The 19,149-nt window shown below is 42.1% G+C and overlaps 1 protein-coding gene across 4 annotated transcripts in view; it reads left to right on the forward strand.

Annotated features, from left to right (window-relative positions):
- The window catches only part of TMED8 (transmembrane p24 trafficking protein family member 8), a 53,938-nt gene extending 43,835 nt beyond the window's left edge, over positions 1 to 10,103 (forward strand). For 2 of the 4 annotated variants that reach the window (XM_036913049.2, XM_036913050.2), the window contains 4 exons: positions 932 to 1,058; positions 1,280 to 1,585; positions 2,784 to 2,912; positions 3,369 to 10,103. In XM_036913049.2, coding sequence (XP_036768944.2) covers positions 932 to 1,058; positions 1,280 to 1,585; positions 2,784 to 2,912; positions 3,369 to 3,592 — 786 coding nt within the window. In that variant the 3' untranslated portion in view covers positions 3,593 to 10,103. Of the gene's footprint in view, positions 1 to 931; positions 1,059 to 1,279; positions 1,586 to 2,783 lie in introns of all 4 variants that reach the window. The other 2 variants (XM_036913051.2, XM_036913054.2) reach the window with 1 other exon arrangement.
- Positions 10,104 to 19,149: the final 9,046 nt, after the last annotated feature.

Below are 19,149 nucleotides of genomic sequence, written 5' to 3' on the forward strand. Positions count from 1 at the left end.
ATAGTCTGGGAGGATTGCAAACTCTGTTTATTTCATATGGTGTCATAGCTCACTGCCATCTCACTCATGTACCCTTGAGTTATCTGCCAACTTCTTGGAGAAGGAGCAGGAAATTAAGGCCTGTTAATATGAAACAGGAAACACTAATCTGAGTGATTTGAAGTGAAGCCCATTAGAGAGAGATTGCAGTCTCCTGCCATGGGTTAGCGAGGGATGTATCAAGTGACATTTATACTCTTTCATGCGGGTTCGACGTCTGGCAGCAAATCTACTGTTTAAATGCAAACTGGGAGCTGGTTAAGGTGAAATTATAATTATTTATAGAACACTGTTAGTGGATGGGACAACCTATAGGATAGGGCATCCAAGGTGTGCCATGGATGAGAGAGACAGAGACAGAGAGAATATAAACCAAATTTTCTCTCTGCAGTACTTTGGTGAATTGATTGACAGTGATCTAGATGTAACCCCTGAGTGAGAATTGTAGCAGGAGAATGTGTGGCAGAGTGGGAGTCAAGCTAAACCCTGGGTGCAAGAGCTTCCAGGAGAGGAGCCACAGGGAGGTACTATGCATGCCAGGCTGAGATGCAGGCATGAGCCAGAAACGATGTTGATGCAGAAGTCAGTAGCAAGCCTTGAGGATCTTCACTGGCAATGGCTTTATAAAGGATCTGCAGTGGGAAAACTGCAAAAGTTAGGAGAGAACAAACATCTGTAAACTAGGGAACATTTTGGGGGCATTAAAAAAATTAGTTGAATTTATTAGCAAGGATTCTCTGACCTGGAAGAAAGAGAAGGAATGTTGAATAGCATTAGGCTTTGTGTTAGGAGAATGGAGGTAATGGGCAAGGGTGGGTAGTCTTCATTTGGAAAGAGGCTAGCTGGAATCTGCCGCTCTAGTACATCCTCTAATCAGAATTCTGTTGTGCAGATGGCCAAGTATCAAGTTCCACAAAGGTCTGGGGACATCGTTGTGATCCAGTCTGAGCACACAGGAGCTATAGATATTCTTTCAGCTGATTTGGAATCTGCAGATCTTCTCGGTGACCACAGGAAAGGTGAGACCTCTTGGGGTGTGGAAGGTGGGTTTTTTTGTTCCCAGTGGGTAATTAAAGAAAGATAGGTAGACAGAAGGAAAGAAAGTAAGAAAATGACTTGTGAAAATAAGTCAAAGCTGGTAGAAAGAATGTCTTTGACTGGGACAATCTCCCTAAGCAAAATGCCAGGTGTGGCAGCATCTCCTCTTGGTTTCTCAGTAGTAAGCTGCCTGTCTTTTCAGTCTCCCCACCTCTCATGGCTCCTCCATGCATCTGGACCTTTGCCAAGATGAAGGAATTCAAAAGCAAGCTGGGCAAAGAGAAGAACAGCCGTCTGGTGGTGAAGCGGGGTGAGGTGGTGACCATCCGGGTACCTACCCATCCAGAGGGGAAGCGTGTCTGCTGGGAATTTGCAACTGATGACTATGACATTGGCTTTGGAGTTTATTTTGACTGGACCCCCGTAACCAGCACGGACATAACCGTGCAGGTCAGTGATTCCAGTGAGGATGAGGATGAAGATGAGGATGAAGAGGAAGAGATTGAAGGTAAGTTTAATTTTAACATTATATTCAGTTTCCTTTTTCTGATTTAGTCCTAATTTCTAGAGACTGTTTCCTGTGTTGCACTAGTCCTCCTTTTCTTTAGGATGCAGGCAAGGAATCCGTTTCAGCACTGCAAGCTATGCTGAGTGATACATGCCAAAGTCAGGCTCCTAAAGAATATGCTGGTGGGCCTGGTTTTGATGCCTTGGTGAAAAGCTTCTTTTCCTTTTAATCAGTGCCTACCTGTTTCCCCATCAATTCCTTGGGGCCAGGGGTGGGGTGGGGACAGGGAAAAGGGTGAGTCACTGCTGCAGTATTTTTTCAGATCATTTTACAGTTAATTTTTGAGATTATTTTATATTTCTCTTTTAGTTTGGGGATATTTACAATTATTCTTGGTCTGGAACCAAACTGGGTGATTACAGTTTGCTAAATGTACCCCCCATCAAACTGTCACAGCTGGCTGAATACTATTCACTTCTTTATTTCATGCTCAGAGAAGTTTTAAAAGTAATCTGTGTTCCATGCCAGTTATTGGCAGTGTCCACTCAGGATGGCCCTGAGACATACTTTTTCTATTTTGGTAATATAAGAATAGGTTCTAAGCATTAGCCTTATTCTTGGATTTTCCTGTACAGTATAATCAACCCCTTAACTTACTTCTCCATGGAAAAGTAAGTCTACAGGGAAATCTTCAGGTATTTAGGGAAGAGGAGAACCTCATTTCTTATTTGCTGATCTTCAGGAGGCTAAGTGGAAGTTCTAGGTCTCTGTGTATAATGTGTTTGTCTGCATTTTCCACCTCCATTAGCTAGTTCTTTCCCCTGTTGAATGAAAAGGTATCAGAATCTTCCCTTCTAAGTATCCTTTTCTCCCCCTTGAACTGTCCAGACATTTCTGGAGCTATGTAAGCTCTATAAGCCTAAGTCATTTTTTCTCAGTGGAGCCATTACTGGCATATGATGCTTCTTTGTTGAAGAGGTACCATCCTGATGTTAGGTGCTTAATGCCAATATCACCCATGAGTTGCTGTGATATCCAAAAAGGCCACCAGACATTTCCAAATTCCTGTAGGAGGGCAATAGCATCCCCCTGGGTGAAAACCTGTGGGTCACCTAATCCATTCTCTTACCTTCAGGTAGGACTTAGTGTCTGAGTGTCTGATGTCATATCTAAACACTCTGTTGTTTTGCTCATGCAGACCCCGTCCCAGCTGGAGATGTAGAGAGAGGCTCCAGGAGCTCCCTGCGAGGTCGCTATGGGGAGGTCATGCCTGTGTATCGTCGGGACAGCCACCGAGATGTGCAGGCTGGAAGCCACGACTACCCTGGTGAGGGCATCTACCTGCTCAAGTTTGACAACTCCTACTCCCTGTTACGCAACAAGACCCTCTACTTCCACATCTACTACACCAGCTGAAGGCCTGCTCAGACAGGCAGGTGGGTGTTTGCTGGCTGGGACAGGCTGCCAGTTGGTGCCTCCTGTTTTGGACAGGCAAGGGCTGAAAGTTGGGCGTGAGACTCTTGACCCTCATGCCTTGCCTGGCATGCCTGACTGTTGACTCCACATAGCTTTTCCCCCTTCTTGGCTTCTGCAGGTGGCGGTGTAGTGCCCTGTCCTGTGGTTCCTGACTCATGCTCTTATTACTTCAGACTGGCAAAATCCCTCTGTGGAGGAACCCATTAGGAAAAAGCCTAAAAAGTAGTTGGGTGTTATCTTTTAAAAACAGGTTTGTTTTGATACAAGGTGTGTTATCCCAACTGTTTTCTGCTCTCTCCTCTCCCAGCACCTTTACTGCAGATGTGTTTAGTGGCAGCCATTCTCTTCTCTTCACTATTTGAAAGTGCTGGAAGAGAGGAAAGCACATTGTCCATGAATGAACCCAGTGTCTTGGATGGAGATCTCTGTCCAGCCTCTCACCACTGCCATATTCCAGCCTGCTGGCCCTTCATGGTCTCGAGCACAGGCTGGGAGCCCTCCCTGCTTCAGGAGGGGTGTTACGAGTTCTGAGGGTTTGACTCTGCCTTTTTCCCACCTCCTTTATTTCCTTTTCCTAAGTCTGTGTGTTTTCCATTAAGAACTCCCATGCAGTCTGAAGTGATGATTGATGTAGTCTATGATCTTCTGGGAAGAAAAACTGCCTCCATCACTTCCTGCTTCCAGACGTAGTGTCACTTCTCAAGGGCACTGGTGGTTGAGACAGAAAGGGTGGAAATTAGATATAGGATTGATCTCAGAACCCACATCTTTGAGAGTCAAGTGTTATTAAATGTATATTTGTACAAGCAATAGGAGGGGCATGATCTGAGAGGTTAAAACCCAAAAACGACACTTGTGGATTCTCTACCACATATTTTTTGTCTTTAGAGTAGGAATGTTATTTAGAAATTTTGATTTGGAATGAATCAGATTTCCAGAGTTTCCAGATTTAGGCTTCTTGCATGGAAGGCTGAAAGCTTTTGGTGTTCAAAGTCTTTTGAGGGGATAGTGAAGCTTCACTTTTGCTGCTGACTGGATTTGTTCTTTACCAGGCCAAAGCTTGCATTTCTCTGGTGACATCTTTCCCGCTGTAGTTGTCCTGAGGCCCCGGAGTGCTTCCGGGTCCTGCCACCAGTAGTCACCAGAGCAGCAGGGTGGCAGGGCCTCAGGCAGAGGAGGTGGAGAAGGGACCACTGCGGTTGTCTGTGCCTCGTTGTTTCTTATTCCTTATGTCAAGTCTGCCTTAGAATTCTGAGGAATAATAAGACTTATTTATTACTTTATTTATTTTTTTAGCACATTTCATTTTGCCTTTGAAACAGTTTCCATCTGTTTCTCAGAAGGCTTCCATCTGCTGTGAGCCATTGAGGCCACCTTTTCTGTAGAGTTAAAGATGATGATGTCAGGAGAAGCTGGGCATTCCTGCAGGTTCCATTCCTGTGGGTTAATCCTGTGATGCTTTGGGAGGAATTGGCCCCTTGTGAGATGGATGCTACCAACTTACCGGCACTATCCGTGAGGAATTCTAGATTGTGAGGGAATCTGCCCATTTGCCCAGAATTGAGTATGGGGGAATTGACTGGCCAAATCAGAGATGTCCTGTGATCCTAGAATGTCAGAGTCCTTTGCCTGTTCTAAGGAGTCATCTTCATGCTGTTCCCTTTGGCTCATTCCTTCCTTGTGTGCACGCCTCACACAAGCCTCTCCTCCCTACAGGAGCAGGAACTCCAAGAACAGGGCTCTACATGGCAGGTCTGTAGTAGCATCCATGTCATGAACAAAGGGCCATTCAGCCTGCACCTTCTGTTCCCCTGGGAACAGAGCCCCAAGTAGTATAGGATGTTGTGGACTGAGCAGCACAACCTCCATTATCTCATACCTCCATTATATTATACTGGCCAAAATTTATATGCCGTGCAGGAAATTAAGAATTATTTAGTGACTGTCCATATGAACAGAGAAAAGCAAACTTGCTGTGCATCATCCCATCAGGTAGCTGATTGACCAGGCTTTCGTCACTGAAGTTGAATCATGCCTTAGCTAGCTGAATATAATCTTTATAAAATAATTTTTTACTGAGCTATTCTCCAGTCAGCTAAAGCCTTGCTTATTTTTTCCTGTTTATTATTAACTTCTGACTTTCTCTCAAAATGGAGCTGTCAGGCCATAGCAAACTCCCTGGGATAACACTCATTGTTTACTTTTGTCATGAGAGTCTCTGTACTTATTTTCTTTGGAATCCTAGTTCTGTTGCATCAGGGAAGCCTGAGGGACTTGTTGCCGTTGCCTCTGTGTGCCTCTTATTATCTGGTCACTTTTGAAGTCCTGGGTATTGTTGTATTTCATTCTGTACTGGTGTTTCACTAACAGGGTTTCTATGTTACAGTAACACAAAATAGCTAGAAGATGTTTTCACTGTCTAATTCATTCACTATACTCATATTAAACTTCTGAAATTATTGAACTTTAGGAACAATATATTATTTACTGAAGCACAGGTAATTACTGAGAATTTCATAGCCCAGCAAATCCTAAGAGGTAGTCATTCCCTTAGTTTCTCCCTGTCAAGTTCATAGGACCAAACAATGAAATGAAAGTCATTTTTGCTTCTACCTTCACCCTGTTCTCTAGAGCACAAATAAATATTAACAACCAGATGGAAGAACGTGCTTTAAGTAGGAGAGAGACTGGAATTCTCTGCACAGAGTGGCTGAGTTCTTAAAGTACTTCAGTTTGTTTAGTTTTACCATTCTGTTGGGAGATGGGGCTTTTAGAAAGGAAGACATGTTTAAAGTATTAATTTTCCAAAAAAATTACTATGAAAAATTTTTAGCAAATAGAAAACTTAAAAGAAGTAGATAGTAAACACCCTTATGTATCCGCCCACATAGGTTTTAAAATTATAAACTAATTTTTAAATAAAGATGATTCTACTATTCTGTTCCTTGTCAAAAATTAGTGTATGTTCCCTGCACAGATATCCACTCTCCTATGTCAGAGAGCTTCTGTTTTTTTAGCAGATTTGTTTCTTTTGATGTGAATTACCTGGAAGGTGGTCCTCATAAAAATGCTTCTAGTCTCCATCTTTCAAAACTCATGCTCTATTTCTCTCTTCCCTCAGGCCATAACTTATGCTGTTTTCTTCTCTAACTGGTAGTTAGAGTGAAGCTGCTCTGAAGGACTTTATTCTAATCTGTGTTGCTTTATGACACATCCTCAGGACTCTGAAATTAAAACTCAATCCTCAGACAAAATGTAGCTTTATAAAGGAAGTAGGTAGCAACTTGAAAATTGACTATTTTTTTTTCTTAATTAATTCATGCACTTTAAAAATATTTTTGTTATCTAGGAAACATGATCTCAGACTTTTAAAAAGTATGTATTATCCCTTACAGTATGTATATGGAAGACTTAAATCTGAAAGCTCACTGTCTTATATTAATCAGTGGGATTAGATATGATTGTAAAACTTCTCATTTATGGAAAATATGTGAGTTTATATTTTTGATGAGCCCACCCAGTCCCTCTTTAGAAGAATTAGGTAAAACTCAACCTAAGGTCTTTATTTTTGTATTTGTTTTTTTAAGTCCACTTTTCTGCCAGTGGTTGCCTTTTAATTCCAAAATATGTACTTCTAAGGTATGGAATTGGGTGACCATTTATTTACATAAAGGACCTTGTTGTACTGGAGGGTGAGGAAGGGGTGTGAGTAAAATAGTTTTGTGCAACTTGGGAACTGCCTTTTTGAGTTGATAGGAAGAGATAAAAACAAGAAAGTTGGGGGAAGAGGGAAAAGCTGTCAATTGTACCTCAGAATTTTGCTCATATCCCAATTTTGTTTAGTTCTTTAGTTTGCATTTCATTAGTTGGAATTTTCTTTAAGCCGGAAGCCTCACTGGTTCTCCTCATGTTGGTGTAGATTTCCACCCTCACTTTGCTGTCTTTTCTAACAGGATCGACTTCAGGGATATTTTTGGGTAGGTCCCCTCTGCTAAGTGTAATGCTGGCCTTTGAGGAGTGATCTCATCTCTGTATTCTCTGGGATGTAGAGGAGTCTAGGGCTGTGAAGAAGATGGTGTGATTGGAAAGGGGCTAGGACAAGTTGTGCAGCTTGGAGTGTCAGTTGGTTTTGACTATGGCCAAGAAAGGGATAAAGAGAGGAATTTTGGCCACACCTCACAGAAGCCTCATGCCACAAGAGTATGTCTGCCAACAAGCTGTGCCCCTTGTAGGCCGACCTTGCTGTAAGGTGTAGGAATCACCACCACCTTTAATCTGGAGGGATGGTCATACACAGCAGTAAATAGAACAAACCAAAGACATGGTTTGTTCTCCCTTTTAAAGCTTCCATTTACGATTTCTCCTAGGTCTGAAAAGGCCACCTCAACTTCTTAAACTAGTCTCTTTCCACCTGGCCAAAAATAGAGAACTCCTGGGGGCCTCAGTCGCCTGGAAAAGGGAAGAGCACCTTCCCCAGAGTCTCAGTGGTTGAAGAGAGTTGGGAAGTGGGTTTCTGTTTGAAGAAAGTTAATTTCATTTTGTTGTTATTGTAGGGGGTAGCTTGTTAAGGGATTTATGCCTTTTAGAGAGCAAGTCATTGTATTCATTGTGTGTTTGATTGTGCTCAGGGGCCATAATGCATGGTGCTTTAGGGAGTAAGTAGGGAAAGGGTGTCTAAAGTCATCATCCAGCTCCCCTGTATATGGGGAGTACCCTTATGGCCAAAGTCCCAGTCTTCACAGCACATGGGATCCTATCCTCAGACCCTCATTTCTGCACAACTGAGAGACAGAGAGGAACTAGGGTGCCCCCACTTCTCTCTGATGTCTTCTTTATATTGTTTAGCACTGGCAAACATGGTAGCCAAGGCCTCTGTTTACCTTAACCAGAATTATAGCGTGACTTGAGTAGGTAAAGCAATTGGCCTTAGCTGGAAGGAGGGTTGGAGAGGGATTATAGTCCCATATTGGGATAGCTGGGTGACTCATGTATGACTGTGCAAGCAGAACCCTTGTTAATATTACCAAGTGAGTGAAGAGGATGGGAGACTGGGAGACTGATGAAGATGACAAATTGAGTAATAAACAGAGCAAGCCCTCCATCTGTGCCAACTATAGTCTGTCACTGGCTCTAAGTGCAATTTCAGTGTGAGTTTACAGCTCAGCGTTCTCAGAAGAAAAGCCCCGTTGGCATTGATTCCTGGCTGCCTCTTTTCTGGGAATGGGGAGGCACCCAGGCAAGAACTACTTTGGCTCAGTTGGTACCTGGTGATGGTCAGTGTCACCCCTTTGCTCTGACCCATCCAGCCCCTCCGAGTGCTCTACTGACATCTTACCAGTTGTTTAGATGATGAGGTTAGGGCAGGATGTGGGACCCAACAAGTGAGAGAAACTGCCAAGTATTGTGTGGCTATATTTCAGAAATCACTTCTCCCTTTGAAGGTTTGCATTGTTCCTGCCTGAACCAGGAAGGCCACACAAAGCCCGTCCTATATGAATCTTATTTCTAAGCTTAAAAAAAAACCAGTTGCGATACCAAAATAAAACAAAAACAAAACAAAAATAGTTGTGTAAAGCCTCAATAGTGGGGTTCGTTTACAAATAGTCATTCCTTCAAAAACCAAGTCCAAAGGCAAGGTGCTGGCTTTGAAATTATTTATGGTTTTGGTCGGTAATTTGAATTAATCTATTTCTATTTTATGTACTTGGATTTCTTTTAGGACCCAGGCTTGTGGACCAGAGTTAATTTCCTGGCTCTTCTTTACTGTAAGATATGAGGAAAAGGCATCCCAGTAATCTACAAATACAGGCTTCTTTATTAAATTCTACAGTTTTCTGTCCTTTAAGCAGGTAGTTTTGGCTTATCCAAGGGTAAAGTAATTTATATGAAATGACTTCCAGGGACAAAGTGCATTTTCTTAAAGTTCTGATAGAGGCTCATGAACAATTCTTAAGTTTGGGTTTGGATTATTATAGTGTACAGGGTTACAGAAGAGCCTCAGCGTAGTCAGGTTAGGGAGCTCCTGAATTCTCTTCCTCACTCAGGTGTGAAATACCTCTATCTAAAATGTTCCTTGTGATTGACTGTTATTGTTGATTTTTAGGTTCAGGCCAAGAATCATCTGGAAAACATCTTAATCCCTTCTTTCATGTCATTTTACTAAGAAATTCTGTATTAAAAACCCCACTAACATCCCTTTCTGAGATTATGGCCCCATAAATGAATTTGTTTTCATTTAATCAAGCTGAATTATTTCCATTTAGCCATGCTGAAAGAGCAAGTAAAGTCTGGAGAAAGCAGCCCTGTCGGGTGTATCCATTTTCCCTCAGTAATGGGAAGTGTATTGAAACTCCCAGAAGAAAGCTGCTCTGTAATCATACTGATGCATTGTAAGAAAGCCAGACTCCAGGCAGGGATAATTGGAATAGAGAGGCGTTCCTAAGATTTATACCTTTTAGCTTATATTTCTGAAAGTCCTGCTTTGGTGCTGCACACTACATCTATCAGTTGAGTGAAAGATGACCATGTTTTCTTGGTAAGTATTTAAGCCATTGACAACCACAAAGGCATTCTTTCTTACTGTTCTGTATCATGTGCTGACACAGACATTACAAAAGGGGTCTGGAAGGGAAACAGTGTCAGTCTTTTCTTTAAAATACAAAGGTAGCCCAACAATCATTTATTGTCATCTGGTTTTACACTTCCTCTATTGCGAGAAATGCTGTCAACATTTCCTGTCATTTCTAAGTTAAGAGCTTTGTACCAAATTGTTATTAAATCATTACATCCTGCTGAGTGGTTTTTCCTTTAAAAAATCGCGTTTTACCACCTGTGGCACTGAATGTGTTGCTGTGATACACAGATGATCCTGAGCTATGGTTCTTTAAATAGCTCAGTTCTTGTGGTTTTAATATTATGTAAGAGTTTTGTGAAGTTTTGTGCATTCTTTGTCTTGTCTGCCAAGATTTGAAATCTGTCATAAATAAACTTTTTCACTATGCACCTGAAACATCTAAGTTAATAAACCTGATTTACATTTAAAGTTTTTTAATTCATCTCTCCTCTGCATCTTAAGAGGATAGGTGCCCTATAAATCTATATGAATCATTTTGTAATCTATTAGGATTATAAAAATTAAGAAAAATTCACAACTAAGAAAAAAAGTGAGAATGAGATTCATGATTGACTTTCAACTGCATGTAAATTCATGGCACAGTATATAAACTGGGAGTTTGGGTTTGGCCCAACAGCAGAAAAATTGGGTTTAGAGTGGTGATTATTACTAAATAGCACATTATTGTGTTTTATCAGTATTTGGTGCCCAGTGATGTTCATTTTCCAATGAACTGACTCTATTTACATTTGGAACCAGTCCTTTTTTTTTTTTTTTTATTAAGGTATCATTGGTATACAACCTTATGCTCAGGTTTCACATGAGCAACATTGTGGTTACTACATTTCCCCCTATTACCAAGTCCCCACCACATACACCATTACATCAGCATAGTAAGATGCTATAGAGTCACTACTTGTCTTTGTGCTATACTTCCTTCCTCATACCCCCCCATATTATGTGCACTAATCATAATACCCCTTAATCCCCTTATCCCTCCCTTACCACCCACCCTCTCCAGTCCCTTTGGGTTCTGTGAGTCTGCTGCTGTTTTGTCCCTTCAGTTTTTCCTTTGTTGTCATCCTCCACAAATTGAGTGAAATCATTTGGAACTTGCCTTTCTCCATCTGGCTTATTTCATTAAGCATAATATCCTCTAGCTCCATCCATGTTGTTGCAAAATGATAGGATTTGTTTTCTTCTTATGGCTGAATAATACTCCATTGTGTATATTTACCACCTCTTCTTTAGACATTCATCTACTGATGGACACTTAGGTTGCTTCCATTTCTTGGCTATTGTAAATAGTGCTGCAATAAACATAGGGGTGATAGGTCTTTTTGAATCTGTGATCCTGTTTTCTTAGGGTAAATTCCTAGGAGTGGAATTCCTGGGTCAAATGGTACTTCTATTTTTAGTTTTTTGAGGAACCTCCATATTGCTTTCCACAATGGTTGAACTAATTTACATTCACACCAGCAGTGTGGGAGGGTTCCCCTTTCTCCACATCCTTGCCAACATTTGTTGTTTCTTGTCTTTTGGATGTTGGCCATGCTTACTAGTGTGAGGTGATACCTCATTGTGGTTTTAACTTGCATTTCTCTGAGGATTAGTGATGTGGACATCTTTTCATGTGCCTCTTGACCATCTGAATTTCTTTGGAGAAGCATCTGTTCAGATCCTCCACCCATTTTTTAATCAGGTTATTTGCTTTTTGGGTGTTGAGGCTTGTGAGCTCTTTATATATTTTGGATGTCAACCCCTTGTTGGATATATAATTTATGTATATGTTCTCTCACACTATAGGATGCCTTTTTGTTCTACTGATGGTGTCCTTTGCTGTACAGCTTTTTAGTTTGAGGTAGTCCCATGTGTTCATTTTTGCTTTTGTTTTCCTCGCCCAAGGAGATATGTTTATGAAAAAGTTGCTCATGTTTATATTCAAGAGATTTTTGCCTATGTTTTCTTCTAAGAGTTTTATAGTTTCATGATTTACATTCAGGTCTTTGATCCATTTCAAGTTTACTTTTGTGTATGGAGTTAGACAGTAATCCAGTTTCATTCTCTTACATGTAGCTGTCCAGTTTTGCCAACACCAGCTGTTGAAGAGACTGTCGTTTCCCTGTTGTCCTTGGCTCCTTTATCATATATTAATTGGCCATATATGTGTGGGTTTATATCTGGGCTCTCTATTCTATTCCACTGCTCTATGGCTCTGTTCTTGTGCCAGTACTAAATTGTTTTGATTACTGTGGTTTTGTAGTAGAGCTTGAAGTTAGGGAGTGTAATCCCCCCTTGCTTTATTCTTCCTTCTCAGGATTGCTTTGGCTATTCGGGATCTTTTGTGGTTCCATATGAATTTTAGAACTATTTGTTCTAGTTCATTGAAGAATGCTATTGGTATTTTGATAGGGATTGCATTGAATCTGTAGATTGCTTTAGGCAGGAAGGTCATTTTGACAATATTAATTCTTCCTACCTAAGAACATGGGATGTATTTCCATTTATTAGTGTTGTCTTTAAGTTCTCTTAAGACTGTCTTGTAGTTTTCAGGATATAGGTCTTTCACTTCCTTGGTTAGGTTTATTCCTAGGTATTTTATTCTTTTTGATGCAATTGTGAATGGAATTGTTTTCTTGATTTCTCTTTCTGCTAGTTCATCATTAGTGTATAGGAATGCAACAGATTTCTGCGTATTAATTTTGTATCCTGCAACTTTGCTGAATTCAGATATTAGTTCTAGTAGTTTTGGAGTGGAGTCTTTAGGGTTTTTTAATGTACAATATCATGTCATCTGCAAACAGTGACAGTTTAACTTCTTCCTTACCAATCTGGATGTCTTTTATTTATTTGTGTTGTCTGATTGCCATGGCCAAGATCTCCAGTACTATGCTGAATAAAAGTGAGGAGAATGGGCATCCTTGCGTTGTTCCCAATCTTAAAGGAAAAGCTTTCAGATTTTCATTGTTAAGTATGATGTTGGCTGTGGGCTTGTCATATATGGCCTCTATTATGTTGAGGTACTAGCCCTTTATACCCATTTTGTTGCGAGTTTTTATCATGAATGGGTGTTAAATTTTGTTGAGTGCTTTTTCAGCATCTATTGAGATGATCATGTGATTTTAGTCCTTTTTATTGATGTAGTGGATGATGTTGATGGATTTTCAAATGTTGTACCATCCTTGTATCCCTGGGATGAATCCCACTTGATCATGATGTATGATCCTCTTGATATATTTTGAATTCAGTTTGCTGAGGATTTTGCATCTATGTTCATCAGGGATATTGGTCTGTAGTTTTCTTTTTTTGTGGTGTCTTTGCCTGGTTTTGGTATTAGAGTGACACTGGCCTCCTAGAATGAGTTTGGAAGTATTCCCTCCTCTTCTATTTTTTGGAAAGCTTTAGGGAGAATGGGTATTAGGTCTTCTTTAAATGTCTGATAAAATTCAGTGGTGAAGCTATCTGGACCAGGGATTTTGTTCTTGGGTAGTTTTTTGATTACTGATTCAGTTTCATTGCTGGTAATTGGTCTGTTCAGATTTTCTGTTTCTTCCTGGGTCAGTCTTGGAAGGTTTTATTTTTCTAGAAAGTTGTCTATTTCTTCTAGGTAATTTGTTAGCATATAATTTTTCATAGTGTTGTCTAATAATTCTTTGTATTTTGGTGGTATCCATAGTGATTTTTCCTTTCTCATTTCTGATTCTGTTTATGTGGGTAGATTCTCTTTTCTTGATAAGTCTGGCTAGGGGTTTATCTATTTTGTTTATTTTCTCAAAGAACCAGCTCTTGGTTTCATTAAGTCTTTGTTTTATTCTTCTCAATTTTATTTATTTTTTCTCTGATCTTTATTATGTCCCTCCTACTGATTTGGGGCCTCATTTGTTCTTTTTCCAGTTTCAATAATTGTGAATTTAGACTGTTCATTTGGGGTTGCTCTTCCTTCTTTAAATAGGCCTGAATTGCTATATACTTTCCTCTTAGAACTGCCTTCACTGTGCCCTACAGAAGTTGGGGCATTTTCATTTGTCTCCATATATTGCTTGATCTCTGTTTTAATTTGGTCATTGATACATTGATTATTTAGGAGCGTGCTGTTAAGCCTCCATGTGTTTGTGAGCCTTTTTGTTTTCTTTGTACAATTTATTTCTAGTTTTATACCTTTGTGATCTGAGAAGTTTGTTGGTACAATTTCAATCTTTTTCAATTTGCTGAGGCTCTTTTTGTGGTCTAGTATGTGATCTAGTCTGGAAAAGGTGCCATGTGCCCTTGAGAAGAATGTATCCTGTTGCTTTTGGGTGGAGTGTTATATATAGATGTCTGTTAGGTCCATCTGTTCTAATGTGTTGTTCATTGCCTCTGTCTCCTTATTTTCTCTCTGGTGGATCTGTCCTTTGGAGTGAATGGTGTGTTGAAGTCTCCTAGAATGAATGCATTGCATTCTATTTCCTCCTTTAATTCTGTTAGTATTTGTTATACATATTTGGGTGCTCCTATGTTGGGTGCATAGATATTTATAATGGTTATATCCTCTTGTTGGACTGACCCCTTTATCATTATACAGTGTCCTTCTTTGTCTCTTGTTACTTTCTTTGTTTTGAGGTCTATTTTATCTGATACAAGTATTGCAACTCCTGCTTTTTTCTCCCTATTGTTTGCATGAAATATCTTTTTCCATCCCTTCACTCTTAGTCTGTGTATGTCTTTTGGTTTGAAATGAGTCTCTTGTAGGCAGCATATAGATGGATCTTGTTTTTTTATCCAGTCTGTAACTGAATGTCTTTTGATTAGTGCATTCTGTCCATTTACATTTAGGGTGATTATCAATAGATACGTACTTATTTGCCATTGCAGGCTTTGGATTCATGGTTACCAAAGGTTCAAAGGCAGCTTCTTTACTGTCTAACAGTCTAACTTAACTCACTTATTATGCTACTGTAAACACAATCTGAAGATTCTTTTTTTTTTCTTTCTTTTTCTTCCTCCCCTGTTTATATGTTGTCATATTCTGTACTCTGTGTATCCCTTGACTGCTTATTTCTGGTCACTGTTTTAGGAATAGCTGTATTTGCTGTATTTTCCTAATATGTGTGGTTTTGGGAGGAGATTTAGCCTCACTTCTCATGCCCCCATCTTTTTTCCTGACCAGTCCCTTGGACACCAACGTAATCATGAACACAGTCTAGGTGATATTAATTCACCCTGTTTTCATTTACAAAAATGACCCCTGATACCTCTGACCTCTCTTAAAATGCTGCCTATGCACATCCCTGGTATCTACTACAGAATGAGAAGGGCTCAGATCTGAGCAGGAAGGGCTGTCATTTAAATATTATCTTCAGTGAGGTCTGTGGTTCTAAGATGAACCTGTTAGATCTTACTCTGCCTTCCTTTGCCATATATTTTAGAGGCTGATGTCTAAAGGAGGAAGAGATCTGAAATACCTGTGAGCTAAGTGAATAAAATCTGCTCACCAAACTACACCAGAATCAAAAATAAAAAGCCCAGGCAGAAAGTTCAGGTATGCTGAATATATAGTATATCACTGCTAACACATAAGATACTGAAGATTATTTTTTGACTTTTAGGCATTCCTATCTGTCATATTGATCCTGACGTAGTTCAGGATTATATAATCCCACTCATGCAAGGCAGTTCAGATTCAGCCTGACCTTTTTAACCCATGAGGTTCTGGCTAAACTCTGCAGCCAGCTTAGTTCATCTGTTCTCCCAAAGTGGAATGATGCCTGCTTGTGACCTTGGGATCCAGAGCTAAAAAAGTTAGGTTTAAAAGTTAGGAGAAGCTGATAAAATGAGTGCTTATCTTATTAATATGTGTCCACCTGCTTGCCCAATAAATCTCCTGCTTTCCTTAATGGATATGTAAAATTGCTCTGGAACATAATCCTACGTATTTTACTTTGCTCTCAAGTATTTCCTAGCAGTGCTTCCTTCCTGCTTTCATGCTTCTGAAGTGCTTGCCAGCACTTACTGTTTCCATAGAGTTGGAAGACCCTCCGCAGCTAATTACCAGTGACCAAGCCTTCCAGCATCTGTTCTTCATCTACCATGGCCACTCGGCCTGTGGGCAGACTGTGGCTCAGGTCTCCCTGTGGCCTCACCAGGCTCAGGTGTCTGCTGGTTGTTCTTCATAGTTCTGACAGCTGATATGGGAATGAAGGACTGGATTTTTACCACCCACTCAACCTTTGGAGAGAAGCCCTTACTGGAAATATCTCCCAAGTAGCTGATGGTTTTGGATTGATAGATATATCTGACCCCTGAAAATAGGAATTTATTTGCAAACTTGATGGAGTCACAGAGGTGGTAGTTTTCAAAACAACTTTTATACAAAATTAATTATTGCTAAGCCTCAAAGCTCTAGAGAAAAGCCTGTGCACCTGGGGAAATATATGCTCCTTTGTGATCTAGGGTGCCCCCAAAGAGGAAAGAAACAGTCAGGGAAGGGTTGGGGTGCGGAGTAGCCACCTGTACAGGAAGGACATGTTTTAATTTGACAGTTCCTTACGGAGCAAGGCTACTCACCTTGGTAGTAGGTTAACAGATGGGTCAGGAGTGTGGTCCCAGAAGAACTTGAGGGAATTGCTCTCACACAGGCAAGATGGTTTAGGAATCCTGCATTCTTTACAGCTCAGGGCACAGCTACGTTCCTCTGGGACTAGAGGAGAGGGTTCTCTGCTCTCCCATGTGGCCAGCCACAGGTTCCTGAAGGAGGGTTAACCCTCCCCTATGGAGAGGGACTGAAGCCAGCGCACTAGCAGGTCTCCGCATTTCCAAGGCAGGCAGCTACCATGTTGATGACCTGGACTCCATGAACACCCCATGGCTGGAACACACAATAGCCTCAGGCGGACTCAAAACTGCAGGCCCAGACACCAGACAGACTGCTCTCCTTTCTCATGAGCTGTGGTCATTGAGTAAGGCCAGAACCTCTACTCACCCCATTGTCTCCCACACCCCAACACACACCCCTTTTCCATCCCTCAGTTGATCCTGAGCTGGTGGCTCCCTGGGCCTGCCTTCACTCTGCCCTCCCCCTTCATCTCCCCATTCCCGCACTTCCTCAGAGCCTCCATCCCTGAGGCCAACAGGAAAAGCTGCTGCAGGCCCTTGAGAGCTGAGGCTGTCTCCTTGGTTCTGGGGGAAGAAGGCAGTATGGGGGGTTCCCAGCCCTGGCCTTGAGACCACCTTGCATTGCTATGGCCTGTGTGTAGACCCCCCACAGCTCAGGTTCTTGCTTTAAAATACAAATATCTCCTTTACAAAACCATTATGAGGTAAGAAGATGGACTACTAGCCTCCTAAAGCCAGTGCAGCCGAGAGCCACAAAGGTTGCTGTCTCTGGGTGGCACACATATCGATGTGGGGACACTTGCAAGGACCCAGCACTTCCCAGGTGAGTCACCTCAAGGGAGCTTGGTGAGTTTCTTTGGCTTGTCTAAGAAAAACATTTCTGTTTTTCAGGGAAGGATAGGTTTGCCTGGGTTTGGGCATAGGGGTTACGGGAAACCCAGTGAGATAGGAGACCTCAGAAACGTCACAAGACTCCAAGGATCTCTGCCGAGCCCAGAGGAAAAGCCTTGGCATTTGTTCTCTGCCCTCCCCAGCCACACAGATGATTTTCACCTTACACTGGACACACCATCACAAAGCTCCTGTTGAACCAGAGGCCTGGAAATATGGGAACTATGAGAAAAATATGTAAAATGAGCTTTGTGCATTAGATGAGGGATGGTTTGATAACAATAAGTTTGATAACAGAGGCTGTATCACCTTTTTTATGTGATTTAGATTTCTTTTGCCACCAGTTTTAGGATGGCTGATGGAGCCCCAGATTAAGCAGGTTAATATTCTGATACCATCTAGCAGGAGACCTGAGTTAAAATATGTCAACTCTCATCTTGGATCAGGACAGACAAACAGATAGGCAACAAGCCCACGATGTTGAGTAGTAGCATTCAAGTTGGCCAGTTAAGTTTCCAGGAGTAAGTAAAGGGACATAAGCTCAGTAAGAGCAGGGACCACGTCTGCTATATTTCCACTTGCACAGCCACACAGCCAACGCCCAGCTCGTGCTAGCTGGAGTAAGACAATCACCAGATGGTTTTCTTCTAGGAAAAATCCCAGTCCCCCCCACCCGCCCTGCCGGCCCCCACACTGTACCTAGTTCTCTCTAGAATCATTCAGGGCAGGGGAGTTGTCTCAGGTTGTCTCTTTCTGTTCCTCATCTTAGATGTGGGTTCTATCTAGTTCTCTCATTTCCTCCAAGTCTCTTGGGCTTGTCTGTTGCCTGGAGGCGAGGCTGGGAGAGGAAGGGGTGGGAGCGCCTGGTAACCTCAGCAGTGTTGGAAATCTTTTTTTCATCTAGGCCCCCAAAGGCACAGCCAGCTGCCGCCTGAATGCCTGGGAAGTGGCAGCGGTGCCCCATCTGGTCAACGCCCAGCCCCTGAGACTCGCCTGCTGCTCCTAGCTGATCCCTGTAGGAGCATGGCTTGAGGTGTGGGGCCACCCTCCTTTCCCCTGAGTTCATTCTGTCTTTAAAATCCACAGGAGCTTTGATCACCTTCAATTTCAAATGTCTGAATCAGGTCATGATTCCTGATCCTGGGGCTGAGGAACTCAGTCTTTCATCTCAGGTAAAGGTTTTTTGGAGAGAGCCCAGGTGAACTTTGTCCAGCCAGGCAAGCCTCCCTCATCACTGCTGTGTCTCATCTACCTTCCTGTGCTTCTTTCCGGCTCTGCTAGGACAAACTCACGTCAGGAACAAGAGTGGCTCACTTCGGTTATTCTAAAGCCTGGAGCCCAAATCACTGAAGAGATGAGACACCACAAAGGAGCTTGGTGAGAGGGGAGAACTTCAGGTGCCCTGGGATTGGGGATGAAGAAAAGGGACTCATGGCTGAGAAAAGTGGCTTCCATTCGAATCAGACACATTTAAACCATCCCTGTTTGAACCTCAGCCATGCAGGGGAAATGAAATCTCAGGTGTGGGACACAAAGGTCATTTTGTTTCACTCCCAACAGGGACCCCAAGGCCAATTGTTAATCTGGTTGATCTGAGCTAGCCTGGTTAGCAGCTGTTCACACTGCCCACAGAGGAGCCTGCCTCCCGTTCCCAGGACCACTCAGGACTGGATTTATTCCAAGTGCCAGAGAATGCTGCCCTGAAGGTGGGGGCCTGGGGGAGAGGGCCAGGGTCCCTCTCAGTGCTGCAGTGGGACACTTCACCATGGTACCATTCCCAGCCTTGAGGACTCAGCTGGTCCCCAAATGCTTTCTTCCCTGCTTCTTACATCTCTTCTCTTCTGAATCTTGTCTGATTCTCTCAGGAGACTTTTGGGCTTATTTCTCTTCCTTGCCCTTAGGTCCCAGGCGCCAGGCCTACCACAGGGTAGTCAAGAGGCTGGCTGACTTCCTCTCCTGGTCCAGACACAGGGGGAATTCCAGCTAGGAAAGG

The sequence above is a fragment of the Manis pentadactyla genome, chromosome 11 (genome assembly GCF_030020395.1).
Source record: "Manis pentadactyla isolate mManPen7 chromosome 11, mManPen7.hap1, whole genome shotgun sequence".
NCBI classification, from domain to species: domain Eukaryota; kingdom Metazoa; phylum Chordata; class Mammalia; order Pholidota; family Manidae; genus Manis; species Manis pentadactyla.